Consider the following 20,818-nt stretch of genomic DNA (forward strand, 5'->3'; position numbering starts at 1 on the left):
TCAAACTCCTGACCTCAGGTGATACGCCCACCTCAGCCTCCCAAAGTGGGGGGATAGAAAAGTATAATTTTAAGAAGATCAAGCTGATAGGGAAGAAACTGGAGAACAAGCAGACTACTTAAAAGAGTCAGGCACAAAGTGATAGCTGGACATAGTGGCTGGCGCCTGTAATCCCAGCTACTCAGGAAGCTGAGACAGGAGAATCGTTTGAACCTGGGAGGCCGAGGTTGCAGTGAGCCAAGATGGCGCCATTGCACTCCAGCCTGGGCAAGAGGAGCGAAACTCCATCTCAAAAAAAAAAAAAGAAGAATAGTAAAAAGCTTACTAGCTGTGTGAACTGTAAAGGGAGGAATCAAAAGTCTAGAGTTTCTAGTTTGGGTAGCTGGGAAAACGGTGGTCCCAATGATATGAGTAATAAATCTGTAGGGGAAGGTAGTCTGTTGAGAGATGCTGTAATAGAAACTATGTGAAATGTCTAGCCCCATAGGTCCTTCATAAATGGGCACTTGGTTCTCCCCCATGATACATGTTTCTTCATTTCTCAAAAGTATTTATCACATAATTATCTAAAGTAGCAAACTATAATTTTAAAATAATTAATTTTACTTAGCATTTAAGGTATATAACCTCAGTATTTAAAGTAAGATAGATCTGTTATTTATGTTTTTGCCATGTTAGCTTTCAGCCATTGATTTAACAAATAACCGAGTGCCTACTGTGTTTCAGATACATCTATTCTAGATGTTGGGATACAGCATTGAACAAAGCAACCTTAATTTAGTATCTTTAAGGAGAATATATTCTAGCCAGGTTTATTTGGTTTTCTTAGCCATGTTAAACAGTCTTTGAGAATGTTTGGTAAATAATGCCTAATTCAAATTGATACATTTATTTTTAAACAACTCACAGTAAGTTATTTATCACATACGCATGTTTTTTATGAAGTTTACCTTGGATTTATAATTTTCAGTACTTTTTGTTAATTTGAAATTTTTAATTTTCTTTTAGCAGAATATGTTCTATAAATAGATTTTCATAAAAATCTAAAGAGCAGCCATATTTAAAGGCATGTTTTCATGCTTTTATGGACTTGATTTTTAATTTTCAAACAGTTTTGGAATTATGTTATCTTTAGGTATACAGAAGAGAAGTAGAAGAAAATGGGATTGTTCTGGATCCTTTAAAAGCTACCCACGCAGTTAAAGGCGTCACAGGACATGAGGTCTGCAATTATTTCTGGAATGTTGACGTTCGCAATGACTGGGAAAGTAAGCTGTCATTATTAATATATTTTAATCTAATTATTATTTTGAATTTAATATCAAATCCAACCTAGTTTTCTGCATCTCATACATAGTTCACAAAGTCAACTTAGAAAGTATTTGGAAAATCATATAGAGGACTAACAATACATTTATGTGGAACTTTTCAGTGTACAAAATGCTTCCTACTATGTAATTTGATCCAATAACCTCAGTAATCCTACAATGATAAGTAGTTATTATTGCTTATTTTACATACAAATTAAGTAAAATTCAGATAGGCAAAGTGACTTGTCAAAGGCAACAAGGTGGAGAAGCCAAGACTGAAATTGAAGATTTCTGTTTCATCATCTACTTTTTCCTAAACTGTTTCCATGGTAAATCCTAGGTGAATCCTTTTGTGATTACTTTAGAATTATTATTTTTTTTTAGATGGAGTTTTGCTCTTGTTGCCCAGGCTGGAGTACAATGACGTGATCTCAGCTCCCTGCAACCTTTACCTCCCCAGTTCAAGTGATTCTTCTGCCTCAGCCTCCCAAGTAGCTGGGATTACAGGTGTACACCATCACGCCCAGCTAATTTTTGTATTTTTTAGTAGAGACAGAGTTTCACCATGTTGGCCAGGCTAGTCTCGAACTCCTTACCTGAGGTGATCCACCCGCCTCGGCCTCCCAAAGTGCTGGGATTACAGACATGAGCCACCGCGCCCAGCCTAGAGTTACTCTTAGTGTGTATTCCCCTTAGGCACACAATCTCCTAAGTATAGATACTTCTCAACATCATGTTTATCATTGGCAGTTTGACATCCCTTTTTCACAGAAATAGCCACCTAAGATTAGATGTAACAATTTATTTAACATCAATAAATTAGGGAAAAAGGGAACAGTTTTAGTGTTAGGGAACTATTTGTGCCTGAGTGATGCAGTAGTGATTAGAATTGCTTTCTTGCTGTGGGAGATAGATATTGGGCCAAAGAAAATGAGGCTTCCTGGTGATCAGACCTCACATCCCTCATCTGTAACCACAATGCTAAGTGTTAGCTACCTTCCATTTGGACGTAGCCTAGATAGGGCAGGATCTTGTTCAATTGACCATACTGTCCATTCGTACGTGACTTTCATCATAAGTTAATTGATCACATTCTAGGAAAAGATAATTTATCTTTTTATTATTCTCTTCATTTCAGCAACTATAGAAAACTTTCATGTGGTGGAAACATTAGCTGATAATGCAATCATCATTTATCAAACACACAAGGTAAAGATCTCTTCATTCATCCTAAAAGGACTTCAATGTAGTTCAAACACAGACATGCAGATTCCCTAAAGTAAAATTGGGGAGGTTATTAAAAGGCACAAAAATCCAAAGACTTTATTAATGATTCTTGAATGTCATATATTTGAAAGGTGTATCAACCTGTTCAGAGCAGAAATGTGTGAAGGCAAGAATCTGAGAGAGACAGTCTAGAAATAGAGTGCTTGATAAAGATCAACAGTTAGTTCCCTTGATGCAGTTTTTATTTTTGAAGAGACAGGGTCTTGCTATGTTTCCCAGGCTAGGCTCAAACTCCTGAGCTCAAGTGATCCTCCTGCCTCAGCCTCCCAAGTAATTGGAACTATAGGTGTATGCCACGCTCTCAGCTTTCTTTATACACATTTTAAGTCTAGAAAAGAGCCTTCTGAAATACTGAAATACATTTAAATACCTTTCTAGTATCTAGTCTCTATTAAGAGGTAAATGATAGTTACCAAATATGAATGTGAATTATAGCTTCCTGTGACAACAACAATAAGGGTAATGGCTAGTATGGTATTAGCCTATGTTAAGACTAATAGATATAAAAGTAAGTGGATTATCTGAAGGCAAAGAAAAATCGCAGAGCATGACTTGAGAGGTTAGTCATACACCAGAGCACACAGAAACATAAATTAGTTCCCTTTCACCTTATTTCTTCTTCTGCTATTCTTGATATTTAAAATTATAGAATTAATATTTCTCTTGCCTTATTCTGCTGTTTCTTTTCTGAAAACTGCCCAATAACATAATGTGTATAGCATAATAAAAGGAATTAAAATTTTGGAGAGATCCACCAAAAACAATATTAAACATTATAAAAGAAATATAATGATTTAATAGATACTTTGTTTTTCCAATTCAGTGAGTACTTCATTTTTCTTTTTTAAATGGTTTTTGAGTGCGTTGTATGAAAACATTAGTGTGTTTTGTATTAAGCTCAGTCTTGTCATCTGAGACATCTTGTATGTAATAATTAGGAGCCATACTTAATTTTACATGATAGCTGCTCAGAAATGCATAACAGTTAAGATTCTGTTTTAGCATACAAATTTTGAAGTCTAATTTGAAATCTAAAATTTAGTAAATGTCAGAATATTAATAAGTCGCCCTATAATTGGGAATGAAGATAAATAACCAATAATTTAGAACCAAAAGAGCCTTATTATCTGAAAATAATCCATCATGGAAAACAATCTGCTGAAGGTATTCTACTAAATAAATAGTAGATGGAGAGAGGGTCATATAAGTTGTATCAGGATTGAAAAATAAAACTAAAAATTATTAAAATCTTATATGTAACAAAATGTGTTACAGTTATAATTATTTGCCAATTCTTGGAATAAACAAATTGTCCTGGAATAATTTTTTCAAGAAAATCACATTACATTCACAATGTATGTAACCATACCACTAACACTATATCTGAAATTTATCATCACCCCAGACAGAAACTCCGTACTCATTTAAGCAACAACTCTCCATTCCCCTCTCCTCACATTCCATGATAATGTTCTGCTTAGACTCAAAGTCTATAGTGTTATTTACACTACAATATTTTTCCCTTTAAATTTGACTTCTTTTACAGTATGGTCTTAAAAGAGGACTACTGGTCTCTTGATGTTTAAGTCATTCTCATTCTTTAAATTTCTATCTTATCATCCTGTGGATTTGTATTCGTTAGGTCTAAATTTGCCAAATCTTCATGTATTACTGTCCCCACACAATTTACCCAACATTGTGTTCGTCAACTGCATGAAATTTTGTATCTTTAAAAAATGAATCATTTCATCTTGCAAATGATTTGTATTGTATGCTATTTATTACTCTCAGTAATCAAGAATGACACTGCATAATAAGGACTAGTCCAGGTACATATATGAGATAACCAAAACAGAAGTAACAAACAGGATAAAAGATTTGTGTTGGATTTTTTTTGTTTTTTTTCTCATTTAAAGGAGGTAGTCCCATTTATTGAAGACCTAGGCTCCATGTCATTCCCAGAGTATATGTTTCCCCTTGCATACCTTAATATTGAAATACTCAATCTAAGATACTTAGAGTTCTTTCTAATGTGATTTGATTCAAAGAAGTCTTTTTTCTTTAAATCTTTGAATCTAAGCGGACCATAATCATGGAGTATGAGGAGAGAGGAATGGAAAGTTGTTGCTTAATGGGTACAGAGTTTCTGTTTGGGATGATGATAAATTTCAGAGATAGCCGTATGGTTACACAGCACTGTGAATGTAATTAATGTCCCTGAATTGTACCTTAAAAATTAGTTAAAATGGCAAATTATATGTGTATATATTTTACTATAATTTAAAAAATAGAACATTATTCCTTTTATTATATTGTTCTGCAAAGCTATTAACTCTGTTCACAATTAATCATTTGGTAGATATCCTCAGATGCTTTCCGTTTAAAATTTGAGAGATTTTACCTTCAATTAAGACATTTATTGGCATTACATTTGTTTGTCCTGTTAGTTCCATGTTAGATCTGTTTTTCAGAAGATTTTTACTTCTCCACAGAGGGTGTGGCCTGCTTCTCAGCGAGATGTATTATATCTTTCTGCCATTCGAAAGATATCAGCCTTGACTGAAAATGACCCTGAAACTTGGATAGTTTGTAATTTTTCTGTGGATCATGACAGTGCTCCTGTAAGTACAATATATATAAATGTGTATAATTAAACAATATAAAGCTAAATACACAATGCAGGATAAAGACGATAAACACATCCCACACACAATACTTGATTTGATAATGCTTCTTATTGTGTTAGATTGACTGCTAGCAATAGTATAGCCCATGTGTTGTCTGAGAGCAACAGTCATGGCTATGAACATTCCACCAGGGCCATTTACCTTTCCTTCTAAGGTTTGGTGAAACAGCCAAAAGGGCAGTACGTACCCTGGGCAATAGGCTACTTCCCACAGTTATCTCTTAAGCTATTATCAACTACCAGCCAAACCTCTGTGGTTTACCACAATTTAGCTCCATTTAGCACTTAAGAGGAGGGAAGCCTGGGCAACATGGTTAGACCCCATCTCTATTAAAGAAAAATTTTGCTTTTCTTTTTTTTTTAATTAGCCAGGCCTGGTGATGTGTACCTGTGGTCCCAGCTACTCTGGAGGTTGAGGCAGGAGGATTGCTTGAGCCCAGGAGTTTGAGGCTGCAGTGAACTATGATGGCGCCACTGCACTCCAGAGTGGGCAACAGAGCAAGACCCTGTCCCCGAAAAAAGTGGGTGGGGAGGAATCCTGGTGTCATATCAGCTTGGTGCTTATAAGATTTCACTGGAGATAGTTTTTAAGAGTTATGATTTTGGTTAACCTAATATGAGACTAGACCAGCAGAGTTTACAAAATACTGGGTATCTACTGATGCTTTGTTTTTTGTTTTGGCAGCTAAACAACCGATGTGTCCGTGCCAAAATAAATGTTGCTATGATTTGTCAAACCTTGGTAAGCCCACCAGAGGGAAACCAGGAAATTAGCAGGGATAACATTCTATGCAAGATTACATATGTAGCTAATGGTATGTATTTTATTGTTTTTGCTCTTTGATAATGTGGCTGTTCTTGATCATGACCTATATGACAACAGTTTGGACAAATGCCTTTTTAGTTCTTATCCATTAGTTTACTGAATTTTAATTTGGAGAAAGGTATATCAGAATTACTAGAGAATCTTTGAAAATACAGATGTCTGAATTTCACCCTGGAGCTACTACTATGTGAGTATTTCTGAAGCTAGAGGTGGATAAGTAAATTTTAAAACTTTATCCCTAGGTCACTGTCATATACCCTTCTTTTTTTTTTTTTTTTTTCCTGAGATGGAGTCTCGCTATGTTGCCCAGGCTGGAGTGCAATGGTGCAATCTCAGCTCACTGCAACTTCCGCCTCCCAGGTTCGAGCGTTTCTCTGCCTCAGCCTCCCCAGTAGCTGGGATTACAGGTGCCCACCACCATGCCCAGCTAATTTTTTGTATTTTTAGTAGAGACAGGGTTTCACCATCTTGGCAAGGCTGGTCTTGAACTCCTGACCTCGTGATCCACCCACCTTGGCCTCCCAGAGTGCTGGGATTCCAGGCGTGAGCCACTGCACCCGGCCTAGCCTTCATTTTTAAGCACCATTTTCTTAGATATTTGCCTAATAGAATGTGTTTATAATTAGGAATATAAGCAACAGTGGGGAAGAAAATTAAGAGTTCTTTTACTCATTGTCAGCCTTTTTAACTTTCTGAATCAGGACTCCCCTAACCTTATTTGTTGCTAGTTACATATTTATTTCTCTCTGGCATTCATTGTCAGGCTTTTTGTTTTCTGAGTCAGTGCTTCCCTAGTCCTTATTAGTTGCTAGTTACCTATTTCTTTCGCTTTGGATAGGCCTTTTCATTGCTTGCTTTGGGTCCTTGTTTTACCTACTTTGCACCTGCAGTAATCATTGCAACCTCTCTCATCAAAAGTCAAGCCTTCTTCATATAGGGCCATAACTGCTAGTATGTTTAAAGAAACAGTTGTACCTGAGTAAGTTACTATTTAATTACAGTACAGATTTATGAATAAATCTGCCTTAAATAACCTTAAGTGGTGCTATAGTAATTTTTACAGGTAATTTCGGGAACCAAGAACATTGTAGAAAGGTTATAAATGCTTTCTTATTTGCTGTCTGATTATGTCTGATGGATAGTGTTAAGGAATGAAAGGTTGGGACTTAAAAAATGCTAATTAGTCCGGCCAGGTACAGTGACTTATGCCTGTAATCCCAGCACCTTGGGAGGCTGAGACGGGCGGATCATGAGGTCAAGAGTTCGAGACCATCCTGGCCAACATGGTGAAACCCTGTCTCTACTAAAAATACAAAAATTAGCTGGGCATGGTGGTGTGCACCTGGAATCCCAGCTACTCAGGAGGCTGAGGCAGGAGAATTCACTTGAACCCCAGAGGCGGAGGTTGCAGTGAGCCAAGATCACGCCACTGCACTCCACCCTGGCAACAGAGCGAGACTCTGTCTCAAAAAAAAAAAAAAAGAAAAAAAGAAGATGCAAATTGGTCCAATGTGAGGAATATTTTAAAAGCAAGGGAACAAATTAAGTGCTTCACATATGTTTGGAGAATCGTATCTTAATACATTTTAATTTTCCTTTATCTTACAGTGAACCCTGGAGGATGGGCACCAGCCTCAGTGTTAAGGGCAGTGGCAAAGCGAGAGTATCCTAAATTTCTAAAACGTTTTACTTCTTACGTCCAAGAAAAAACTGCAGGAAAGCCTATTTTGTTCTAGTATTAACAGGTACTAGAAGATATGTTTTATCTTTTTTTTTTTTAACTTTATTTGACTAATATGACTCTGTCGATACTAAAATTTAGTTGTTGAAAGTATTTGCTGTGTTTTTTGATGTTCCCCTATAGAGTATTGTTTCGTTGGTTTTTGTTGTTGTCATTGTTGTTGTTTTAAACAGGGTCTTGCTCTGTTGCCTAAGCTGGAGTGCAGTGACATCATCACAGCTCACTGCAACCTCGACCTCTGGCATCAAGCGATCCTCTCATCTCAGCCTTCACAGTAGCTGGAAGTCCCCGCAGGCATGTGCCACCACACTCAGCTAATTTTTTATTTTTTGTAGAGATAAGGGTCTTGCTATGTTACCCAAGTTGGTCTTGAACTCCTGGCCTCAAACAATCATCCTGCCTCAGTCTCCCAAAGTGCTGGGATTACAGACATGAGCCACCATGCCTGGCCTTGGGAATTGCAGTTTATAGCCTTTAAAACTTAATTTTTTTATTGTTTCCTTTTTCTTCTAATGCTTATGTAAAGAAATTTTGATATTATAGAACTGTAGAATTGCAGAAGGGCAAACTTCCTGTATGTATTCTTTCCTTTCCTCAAAACTGTTATTTTTGTTGTATAATCTTCCAGATTTTTCTTTGTATACACTGACATATTTTTGAGAGTTAAAATGTTTATACTTACTATTATAACAAAATTCTTGTTTTATAGCCTGCTTTTTTTTCACTTAACAATGTATCTTGACTATCTTTCTATATTTATAAGACATTAGATGTGTAAAACATCTCATTCTTTTAACATCTGTTACATGCATGTTGCAGAATTTATTAACTAGTCCCACGTTAATGTCTGAGTTGGTTCCGTATTTTTACTGTCAACCAGTACAGCACTGAACACCTCTATGCAAAGAGGTAGAATCTTTAACCTTTTTTGTTGTTGTTGAGACAACATTTCTCTCTTGCTGCCCAGGCTGGGGTGCAGTGGCGCAATCTCAGCTCACTGCAACCTCTGCCTGCCAGGTTCAAGCGATTCTCCTGCCTCAGCCTCCTGAGTAGCTGGGATTAGAGGCGTCCACCACCATGCCCAGCCTATTTTTGTATTTTTAGTAGAGATGGGGTTTCGCCGTGTTGGCCAGGCTGGTCTCGAACTCTGACCTCAGGTGACCTGCTCTCCTGGGCCTCCCAAATTGCTGGGTTTACAGGCGTGAGCCACTGCGCCCGGCCCAGAATCTTTAACTTTTTTAAGTAAGTGATACATTAACATGATTAAAAGTCAAAAGTGACCAGGCGCAGTGGGTCACACCTGTAATCCCATCACTTTTTGGGAGACCAAGGTGGGAGAATGGCTTGAGGCCAGGAGTTCAAGTCTAGCCTGGGTAACACAGCAAGGTTCCATCTTGACAAAAAAAAAAATTAGGCGTGGTGGCATACACGTATAGTCCTAGTTACTTGGGAGGCTGAAGCAGGAAGATCGCTTTGTCCAGGAGTTTTAGGCTGCAGTGAGCTGTGGTTATACGACTGCCCTCCAGCCTGGACAGGTAATGTTTCTTAAAAAAAAAAAAAAGTCAGAAGTATGAAAAAGTTCTGAGATGGGCGGATCACGAGGTCAGGAGATTGAGACCATCCTGGCTAACCTGGTGAAACCCCGTCTCTACTAAAAAATACAGAAAACTAGCCGGGCGAGGTGGCGGGCAGCTGTAGTCCCAGCTACTCGGGAGGGTGAGGCAGGAGAATGGCATAAACCCGGGAGGCGGAGCTTGCAGGGAGGTGAAATTTAACCAGTGCACTTCAGCCTGGGCAGCAGAGCGAGACTCCATCTCAAAAAAACAACAAAAAAAAGAAATATGAAAAAGTTACACAGTAAAATTTATCCTGTCTTGCATTCGCCATATACTATTAACTATTACTATATGCTATTACTAGTTTTTTCCAGAAAGTTTTTAATGCTTGAATGAACAAATACTAGTGTATTTTCTACACACATACACTTTTTTTGTTGTTAGAGAAGCAGCAGCATACTGTAAACACTGTTCAACATCTTATATTTGCATTTTATCTTGAAGGTCTCACATATTTATAAGGAGCTTCCTCATTTTGATGGTTATACAGTAGTCCATTGTGTAGATACACATAATTTGTTTAATCAGTTCTGCATTGGTGAATATTACAGTTTCCAATTTTTGCTAGAACAGTGTTTTAATTGTATCCATATGTCATTTTGTACTTGCAAGTTTGTATGTGGGAAAAATTAATAGATGTGGTACTACTGGCCCTGCTAGGGGTTTGTGCATTTATAATTTAGATACTACTTTTCATAGAGGTTATAGTAATTGACCATCTCAACAGCAATAATGAATTGCAGTGCCTGTGTCCCATAAGTTTTCATACAATGCGTAAAACAAAACTTTGTAACTTTCCCAACTCATTAGGTGAAAAATACTCTGTCAGTGTAGTTTTAATTGTATTCTTCTTATGACCGAGTTTAAGCCTGCTTTGGTCCATTGAGAATCTTTTGTATAATACTATTTCTATAAATTCTATTTTGTAATAACATTTAAAATATTACTAGGTATTGCCAATTGTGATACACAAATGGTAAGCAGTAACACGTGAATATCCTCTCATTCTCACCTATACTGAATGTTAAGTAATTGGCTGAGAAATGTATATTCTTGAGTCCTTTTCTTCAGCTAAAAATAATAGTCAATTATATAATGAAATAATGTTAAACAAATCTGATTTCTAATGATGTTTATAGTATGTCTTTCTTTTAAAAAAATGCAAAGGCTAAATTTATTGTCCGATACTAACTAATATCCCATATTAACATAAGGTGTATTACATTGATGTCTTATTTAGCTTTTTCCCAGGAAAAAGGGTATTTGAAAATAGTGTTTTGTAATATAGCCTGACTCTTTAGGGATTCTCTCCTCAGGCACATGTGCACTGCATTAAGTGTGCTCACAATTTTTATAGTATCTTGTACTTTAGAATTGTTATAGCTAGATCTGGATGCATTACTTCTTATTGTTTCTGAGTCTGTGCCATATTTATCAAACAAACCAGAAAACTGATGGCACGTGACAGAAACAGGCTTATCACCCTGCTTAGTGATATGTCTCTTTGCCATAGCCACTAGGTTTTTAAAGTGGTGCTGTTTCACTCTATCCAAGACCAGATTTTGTTTCACTCTGTCTTCTCTCTTCACCATGACCTCGCTGAAACAGCCTCCCTCTTGATGCTTTATATGACTTCCTTACCAAAGGGGCTCAGATATTCAACTAAACAAGACAGAAAATATAACTTTGTATTAAAGCAAAAGAAATCAGAATGCAGTTCTGTGTAAAACATGCTCTCAATTATATTTGAGAAGAATAACTTTTTGAAACATTTGAAAGATACATGGTAGGATATTAGCAGCATTTGCATCTAGACTGTTGGATTTAGAGCAGTGTTTTATTGACTGTGTGTGTGCATGTATATGTGCACAGATTTTTCATTTACGGACCTAGGAGGGAGGAGCTTGGAATCTTAAAAACGTCTCTGGGGAAGAGAGGTCTATTGTTTGTGGATACGTGTATATGTGTGCAAAGATACAACTGAAAAGATTCATTGGCCCAAACTCAAATCTGGCTTTTTGAGTCCAGATTGAGCTTCTTTCTAACAAAGATCCAAATTCAAACCTTAATGTGAAAAAATCTTTGTTACTGTAACATGATTTTTTTTTTCTTACAATAATTATGGAAGATAAATGTATGAAGTCAAACCCAGCATTGAAACCCTAGGAAAGCGAACATTCTTAATTTTGGTGATGGAAAAAATAGTAACATTAAATAGTGTGTATATCACCTTTAGACAAAGTTCTGTAAAGAGTTAATAAGATCCAAAGTTGTTTAACAGTAAAAACTATATATATATATAGATTTTTTTTTTAAAGACAGCGTCTCACTCCTGTCGCCCAGGCTGGAGTGCACTGGAGCAATCTCAGCTCATTGCAGCCTCAACTTTCCAAGTTCAGGTGTTCCTCCTACCTCAGCCTCCTGAGTAGCTGGGACTACAGGCACACACCACCATGCCCGGCTAATTTTTTGTACTTTTAGTAGAGTTGGGGTTTCACCATGTTTCCCAGGCTGGTCTCAAACTCCTGAGCTCAAGCAATCCGCCTGCCTCAACCTCCCAAAGTGCTGGGATTACAGGCGTGGGCCACTCGCCCAGCCAGTAAAAACTTTTAAACTCATTTGACAAAGAGTTCAGGGCATGTTTGTTGATTAAATAAGGCAAGCGTCTCTCTCATAGCTTGAATACATTTTTTAAATTCTTGGTAAATAGTATTGTATGTCATAATTTTTATTACAGGCTAAGAAAAGAAATGCCATGTTGTGGGGTAAAAATCAGGAGACCTTTCACTGATCCCCTCTGCTTGCCTATATTGCCCTTTTTTTTTTTTCAGATGCCTAACCCCCTTTATTTCACACACCTATGCAAATTGTGAGGCCGAGGATGTGACTACAAACAGTTAAGATTTGATTTACATAAATAAGCTTTCTCCCTCATGAAAATACACTGTGTCACTTCACACTTGGTCTGACACACACAAAAAATTCTCACCCTATGTGGCACAAATACACTGAGCATGCAATATTAAGTACACTTTCCATTTTATTTTTCTCCAGAGAATAGTCCATCTTCAGTCTTTAAGGACGCAGCTCCTTACATGGGCTTTGGTGGGGGTCAAGGGGCAGCACCCACAGATCTAAACTGGGGTGGAGGTATTTGATTCTTCTCCATGAGATCAATTCCTGACTACTTTGTTGTGAATTGCACAACTCACACAGTAATGTAGCTTCACATACAACTTGGGAAGCACATGGACATCAAAGACGCTTGCTTCGGAAATGTCCCTGACTGCTGTGGCCTTCACTGTGTATCAAATGACGAATTTCTTAATGGCCTTGTCCTTGAGCACGCATAGGGCACAGTTGGTGCAGCAAACAGGCTGCACGTGGCAGTGGCCCTTTTTGGCACAATCATTGTTCCTTCTTTTCTTTGTCATCTTGGAGGCCCAGACCGTAGAGAGGACTATTCCCCTAACTTTTGAAAAATTCCATATACCTTCGATTCCTTGCTGATAGGATAAGTTCAAATTTGTAAGGTTAATAATTTTGCATTCATAATGATAAATTTTAATAGAGATTCTGTGCATTACATGAATATGGAGGGTGGGAGAACTCTGTTCTGGTAGTCTTGCAGCTGTTAGTAACAAACATACTGCTGAGTTTTTTACTTGTCTTTTTTTTTTCCTTCAGTGACTGAAGCAAGGCTGTGTGACATTCCATGTTGGAGAAAAAAAGAAAAAAAAAAAAGCTGAATGCTCTAAGCTGGAACGTAGGATCTATAGCCTTGTCTGTGGCCCAAGACCTTGGCCTTGTGTACAAAAATGACAAAATATTGCAATAGCAAAGCTGAACATCTAACACTAGCTATCTCCTGCTAGATCTCCTTGCTCAGCATATAACTATAAATACATGTAAAATTACATGTATATGGCTATATTTTTATTTGCTTGCTCCTAGAAGAGAAAAAAAAAATCAACTTTGAATCACAACTAGGAATTGATGCTTTAATTTTTGGATACTTTTTCAGAATTTTTAATTTACTATGGTCCGGCCTAAGATCCTCTGTTGTATCAGGTTTTGTGCACAAAAGAAAAGCACAAAAGTTGAACGCACATGGGGCATGTGCTTTCTGTGCAGCAAATAATCTGGATGAGGTTCTTTTTTCAGGCCTACAGTCAAATCTGTGTCCAGAATTTTTTGACTTTTTTGCTTTGTATAATCATAGAATTCGTTGCTGCTGATTTCTATAATGATTCATGTTGTTGTGTGTGTCTTAATAACTGAGGGCTGTCAATAACCTGTGATTTTGCCTTTTCTATAGTCTTACTCCCATGAAGAACCTTGGTTCTGATGGAGAAAGTGAAAAGCTTTATTTCTTCCCCCAGATATCTTTATATTTCTATTATATTTTTTAGTTGTGTACTGTGTGCTAGACATTTTTTTCAGTTTATTACAAACACAATTTGGTAATCCCTAAATTGGTTCTGCCTGTCTCCAAACAGAAATATCTGTACAAATCTTGTTGGTATAGACTACTTTCTGGAAAATGGTCAAGATAAATTCATGTTTTCTTTAAATTTCTAAGGTAGTATATGGTATAACTTGTTTAAAGCAAATCAGACTGAGTTTGACATTTAATTCAATATTTCTGGCATTCAGTAACGGGTATATATGTTTGTTCTTCCAGTTTGGGTCAGTTTAAAAGATAGGTTGCAAAGTATACATGGAAAATGTGAGCAATGCCTCTCTGCCTCTTGATCAGAAACTTCAGCAGAGCAGTAAAGATTCCACATGATTCAAACTGAAATGCATTTCTTTGTTGCTATATGAACTTAAAATGTAAAATACCTTTTTCAGTTTAAGTCTTGTGAACAACATTGAAGCATGGAGATGAGGCAAGGAATAGTGCTCACTGAAGTTGAAATGACTGCCCACTTCAAAATCTTCATTGTGTTTACACACCAGTGTATTTATACAAATCAGAGGCATTTTGTAGATGCTTCGCTGACTTGTTCAGCTCTGTAAAAACACAGAAATCGGACCCATTTTGTAAAGCAGAAAGTCATGTCACATGGAACATGTCCTGTATATATCACCTACATGGTAATGGAGTCTTAATGATAAGTGCAAGATAATAATTTAATGATGGGATTAGTCTGATCGCTTAATATGCACAATCCTGGAAGTGAATTACTTGCATCAGATATAGTGATATTTATTATTCTGTACAGAGAGAAAAATACATATAAAACATATGCTTACATTACATGCACGCAGATTTCACGCTCCATAATCTTTTCTATTTTTTAATTTACCTTTCTGTAAATGATGTGCATGGAATATGCCTTATAGAAAAATGCTGTTCATAATTTGACTACGTGGAAAAGTGCCTATATGGTGGTAATGCTAGTAAGGCAAATAAGACAAATTATCATGTTGGTTTACTACATCACCAGTTAACATTTTATATTGTGATGTTTAAAAAAGAAAAGTTTATACCTCAAATGTGTATTTTATTTTACAATCAGCTGTGGGTTATGGGGTTGGGATGGGAGAATGGGAGGGTTGGGGAGGGCAGGTTTATTCACCATAGCCACTGATAAGAATCTTCAAAAAAATTCTGTATGCTCACTATAAATGTTTCTCTGTTTGCCATTTCTGGTAACTGTCATGAACACAGACAGTTAACTCTTTCATTACTAAATTGGATAGCTTTATTTTACAGAAGTATGGAAAGTTTACAAAGCAATATCTAAATCTAATTATCACTAGTTGCATTTGGACTAAATGTGATGATATACTTTTGCAATTCATTCTGTAAATAAAATGATTACACTAAAATATTTGTATTAAGAGAAGAAAAGATAACATTTTACCTTTAGATAACTGCACTTTTACTTCACTAGAGTTAATTCCACCCAATCAGATTGAGAAATAAATTGGTGAATATGGAAAGAGTCCAAAAGAGGTCAGAATTTGGAGAGGTACTGGCCTTCTGGACAACATTTAGATCCTCTAGAATTATTTTCATTAAGCTGATTCATACATCCTGAATATTCATGTTTTCTCATCTACAGATAATTTGTCTTCCTCCAAACCAAAAGAAAAAACTACCCTTTACTCTCTTTTCTACTCAGTTTATCTTTTGTGCTATGTTAGAAACTTGAAATCTATTGGTGATGTGGGGTTTTATCCCTGACTGCCACTGCACAGGACAAGAGAGCACAGTGTTTCCGTTGGAATTCAGGACTCCTGGTTTTGAGGTAGAGGATGATCACTGCAGTACTTGGTTTGGTATTGCCACAGGGGTAACTAAACCAAAGGAGGGTTATATCTGCAAGGGAGGTGTAAGAAGGCAAAATAAGGAAAAGGAGGAATGGGTTTTCTCTTTGTTCAGTTTCATCAACTAATTTATACACCTAATACAACGTCAGTGTCAATTGCTATTAAGAAATTTTTAGTTGGGCTGAGCTGGTTCTCTTGTGAAATTGTGCTGGTTATCTTTAAGCTTATCAGTTATTTGTCCAATTAAACACTTTTCACCAGTATTTAGTCCGAGTTGTACAGACGATGTATTTGGATTTTGTCATGGTTCATCTACAGACTCAAAACATAATCATTTTAAAGTACCTTGGGAGTGTGTAGAGTAACTTCTATAATAGCTTTATGATCCTGATGATGTTTTTTAAACATAATAAAGTTGGATCTTCCATGTTACAATCACAAAATTAAAACCAGTATTTAAAGTGGAAAAGTATTAAAATATTATGGACAAATATGCTGGCTTGATTTGTTTTCCTTAACCCTGAGATATTGCCCTACTCTGAGTAGTTAAGAGCTTGAAATTCAGTGTTCTTCCTGTAACCCAGTTAGGGATCAAGAAGACAAAGTTGCAGCCGACAGTTTTATTTTGTTTTTTTGTTTTTTTTTTGAGACAGAGTCTTGCTCTGTCACCTAGGCTTTGTGTGCAATGGCATGATCTTGGCTCACTGCAACCTCCATCTCGCAGGTTTAAGCGATTCTTGTGCCTCAGCCTCCCAAGTGGCTGTGATCACAGGCGTGAGGCACTACGCCCGGCTACTTTTTGTATTTTTAGTAGAGACAGAGTTTCGCCATGTTGGCCAGGATGGTCTCGAACTCCTGACCTCAGATGATCCACCAACCTGGGCCTCCCAAAATGCTGGGATTACAGACATGAGCCAGTGCCCAGCCCAATTTTTTTTTTTAACAAAATATAACAGTGGAATATATCAAGTATATGACATGTAATAAATATTTTGTATGTATTTTGTCATATGTATTATACATATGTGTGTAGTGGGTTACAGTTTACAATGAATTTCTTACTGTGGATCACGTCCAGAAGTTTTAAAAGATTGCTAGAGAATTAAACTATATTCACTTGGGTGTTTCTAAAATGGAAGCACAGTGCTGGCGAATGATACACATTTATTTTGTAATTGATCTGTATGCACTTAACCATAAATAAATCATCTCATTTATTTAAATCTCATTTAAATAATCTCAGCTCCACTTGTTGCACTCAGGGAATTTATGCCCTAGAACAACCATGAAATGGGAAGTGTGAACTTGCAGTTCACTCAGCCAGTGGATTTGTATTGAAAGGCACTGAGCATATTTCTTTCCTAGTGTTCAAAAATACATGACATCCAAACAATGTAATCTGTAAATAAAAACCAACTACTTAATCTGGTGGGATGCTGGAGGGAAAATCTGACTTGTGTTGAATTTGTTGACAGAGAAATATGTGGTCCTCATTCCTAGAGGGATTTTCTAGGGCAGTTTTAACTGCAGGTTTTGCTTTAGGCTTGACTTTGGAATATAACCTGCAAATAAGGTGTAGTTCTACCTAGCAGTTTCAAATGGGGTTGCTTTTATAGGCTCTTCCAGATTTTCTTCCATTATTTGAACTTGGTTACTACAGAGTTCATACTATCATTTACATTGTCTGCCTATTAAGACACATTTTCTGTGAACTTTCCACATCTGTATCCTTTGAATAGCCTTGCACAGATATCATAAGTGAAGCTACTTTATTTGGCCTCTTCATTCTTTCTTTGTATAGAGTTCTGTGAGGTTAGTACTAGAACAAATCTTTAATATCTCTGAAGTTATTAGAAGATGCCAAACCACGATGTTCCTGTGACCCAGGCTCTGTGGTTGATGAGGTGTTGTGTGAGGGTATCTCCGTTGTGTCTGTACCAGGCACTGTGCCTGCTTTTTCTGACTCCTCCCCACTCAGCAGTCCAGTGAGGTGATAGTGGTGATTGGTGATACCACCCCTCTTTTACAGAGGAGGGAACAGGTTGGGGTTCCAAACCTACTGATTGACTCAAGTTTGTTTTCTTCCCATTAGACTTTACTTTTTAATGCCTATGTGTAATATCTAGAATATAGTGTTTGATGGACTGGAAAGAACCAACATGCTTGAAGACTAGCAATTTTGGTGTGTGGGTCTTAGTCCCACACTTCAATATTGGCTTCACAAAATTCCAAATACACATGGTTCCTTAACAATGGTTCGATTTATAATTGTTTGACTTTATACAAAGCACTACAAATACATTACACTCCAACTTGCCATGGGGCTGTGTTCCAGTAAACCAATCATATACGGAAAATACTGTAAGTCAAAAGTACATTTTCAGCCAGGGGCAGTGGCTCACACCTGTAATCCCAGAACTTTGGGAGACTGAAGCAGGTGGATCACCTGAACTCAGGAGTTGGAGACCAGCCTGTCCAACATGATGAAACCCTGTCTCTACTAAAAATAAAAAAGTTAGCTGGGTGTGGTGGCACACACCTGTAATCCCAGCTACTCAGGAGACTGAGGCAGGAGAATTGCTTGATCCCGGGAGGTGGATGTTGCAGTGAGCTGAGACTGTACCACTGTACTCCAGCTTGGGTGACACAGCAAGACTCTGTCTCAAAAAAAAAAAGTTTTCAGCTTACGGTATTTTCAACTTGGAATGGGCTTGTCAGTACATAGCCACATCATAAGTCGAGGTGCTTCTGTCGAAAATGCGTTATTATTTTAACTTATTTTCAACTTACAGTGGGGCTTATCAATATGTGGTCCCATCACAAGGGGCTTTTATAACGATGTGTCTTATAAAATCCCACCAGATACAGAAAGGAGGTCAGTAAAGATGAAATTTGATCACGATTTGGTGCTTAAACTTTCTTCCTGTCCTCCAGCTCAGATGAAACAGGAAACTGAGTCATAAAACATTACTACAAACAAGCCCAAGGATTTTATCCCAGATTTTCAACCCAAGGATGAGCTGCAATGTAACTATCACTGTTTTGTTGGCTGCCTACCACAGAATGATCACTGAGGAAATAAACCAAGCTTTGGATTCACTGTAACTTGGTTTACTGTGGTTCTTTTCTGTATTATTGTTAGGATTGAGAGGTTTAAATGGTAACTGGGTCCAGCAGCAGGGAATCTGTGTGCAGCAGCTAAATCAAGGTGTAGTCAATGTACAAAACACTTTAGCAAATTGGGTATCAGTAATTCCCCAGCACCCTAAAACAGTTCCCAAAACAAGAATTTATTGAACTCCTACTACATGCCATAAAGGATTGGAGATACAGCAATAACCAGCATGTAGCCTTCATTGTTTTTGTCATAACCAAGCTTTTAAGAAATGTATCCAAAGTTAAAGGAAATAGGCTGGGCCGGGAATGGTGGCTCACACCTGTAATCCCAGCACTTTGGGAGGCCAAGAGGTCAGGAGTTCGAGACCAGCCTGGCCAACATGGTGAAACCCCATCTCTACTAAAAATACAAAAGTTAGCTGGGCGTGGTGGTGAGCACCGTAATCCCAGCTACTTGGGAGGCTGCGGCAGGAGAATTGTTTGAACCCAGGAGGCAGAGGTTACAATGAGCCGAGATTGCACCATTGTACTCCAGCCTGGGCGATGGGGCGAGACTGTGTCTCCAAAAAAGAAAGGAAATAGGCTTTGAGATCAGAAGCATTTGAATAAGGTACATTGAACTTACATTGTGACTTGGCCACATTTGAGATGTACAAAAGTGTTTTTAATTCTTGGTTCTCAGTTCTCAAAAGGTAGATAGGAAATGGGTTGTTGCTGTGTTTTAAGTTCACCAGCCTCTGTACATTGATAGCACCACATTAATGGTATTCATTTTAATTTAAAACTACAATTTATAATCTGTGACTCACTTTTCATTCCTAGCATCCAGTAGGTTTTTTGTTGTTGTTATTTCTAAGTAAATTTCCAAGTCCCTGGTACCATGTATTCAACATACTGAGAAAGAATGAGACTTAGGAAGACCAGAGGTTCTCTTGCTCTCTCACTTGAACAGCTTTTATCTTGGGCAAATCATTTTAATGTGTCTAAGTCTATTGTAATCTTCTATAAAATTATACAAAGCCACCTACTATGGCTGCATCACAGGGTTGTTTGGGGAAGAGCAAGATAATGTATTTTAAAGCACTATGCAAATATTAAGGAAATACACAACTGCAAATATGTGCTAGGTGCTGGGTTTTGAATGGTAGAAATAGGAAGATGAGCAAGAGACAGGAATAATGACCAGTTGCAAACATTTGGGGGCTTTGAGCAGAACCGTAAGTTACTTGGCTTGTCTGGGGTTTAGTCTACCTCCAGGACATAACCAGTAAGGGAGAAGACTAGGGGGAGAGGCACAGGCAGTTGGTTGAAAACCTTGAAGTCTATAAAGTTTGATCTTTGTTCTGCCAGCAGTGGGAGACACTGAAGGACTTTTTGGAGCATTATTATTGTACACATTTTAGAAATATCTGTGGGTCTTGCTGCCTGGTTTCTTTTGAATAGGGAATAAGTCAAATGATTTGGGTTTTGTTTTTTTGATACAGTCTCGCTTTGTCATCCAGGCTGGAGGCGTGATCTTCCACTGCAACCTCCGCCTCCCTGTTCAAGTGGTTCTCGTGCCTCAGCCTCCCGAGTAGCTGGGATTAAAGGCATGCACCACCATGCCAGACTAATTTTTTTATTTTTAGTAGAGACGGGGGTTTCTCCATGTTGGCCAGGCTGGTCTTGAACTCCTGGCCTCAAGTGATCCACCTGCCTCAGCCTCCCAAAATGCTAGGATTACAACATAAGCCACTGTGCCCAGCCTGATGGTTTTGTTGTTGTTGTTTTGAGGTGGTTTTTTGCTCTTGTTGCCCGGGCCGGAGTACAATGGCATGATCTCGGCTCACCGCAACCTCCGCCTCCCGGGTTCAAGCGATTGTCCTGCCTCAGCCTCTTGCTAAATGTTTCAATAGTGCCCTTATCTCCAAGAGTGAGTCCACACTCCTTGACTTCAGTCTCATATCAAAGGCA

General features: G+C 37.7%; 1 protein-coding gene across 1 annotated transcript in view; it reads left to right on the forward strand.

Annotated features, from left to right (window-relative positions):
* COL4A3BP (collagen, type IV, alpha 3 (Goodpasture antigen) binding protein) overlaps positions 1–16,241 on the forward strand; it is a 155,336-nt gene extending 139,095 nt beyond the window's left edge. Inside the window, exons 14-19 of the mRNA XM_011996488.1 lie at positions 1,136–1,268; positions 2,449–2,519; positions 5,090–5,218; positions 5,969–6,098; positions 7,718–7,854; positions 13,154–16,241. Coding sequence (XP_011851878.1) covers positions 1,136–1,268; positions 2,449–2,519; positions 5,090–5,218; positions 5,969–6,098; positions 7,718–7,845 — 591 coding nt within the window. The 3' untranslated portion in view covers positions 7,846–7,854; positions 13,154–16,241. The remainder of the gene's footprint in view (positions 1–1,135; positions 1,269–2,448; positions 2,520–5,089; positions 5,219–5,968; positions 6,099–7,717; positions 7,855–13,153) is intronic.
* The last annotated feature ends 4,577 nt before the right edge of the window (positions 16,242–20,818 follow it).

This window comes from Mandrillus leucophaeus, unplaced genomic scaffold, assembly GCF_000951045.1.
Source record: "Mandrillus leucophaeus isolate KB7577 unplaced genomic scaffold, Mleu.le_1.0 Scaffold114, whole genome shotgun sequence".
In the NCBI taxonomy this organism is placed as follows: domain Eukaryota; kingdom Metazoa; phylum Chordata; class Mammalia; order Primates; family Cercopithecidae; genus Mandrillus; species Mandrillus leucophaeus.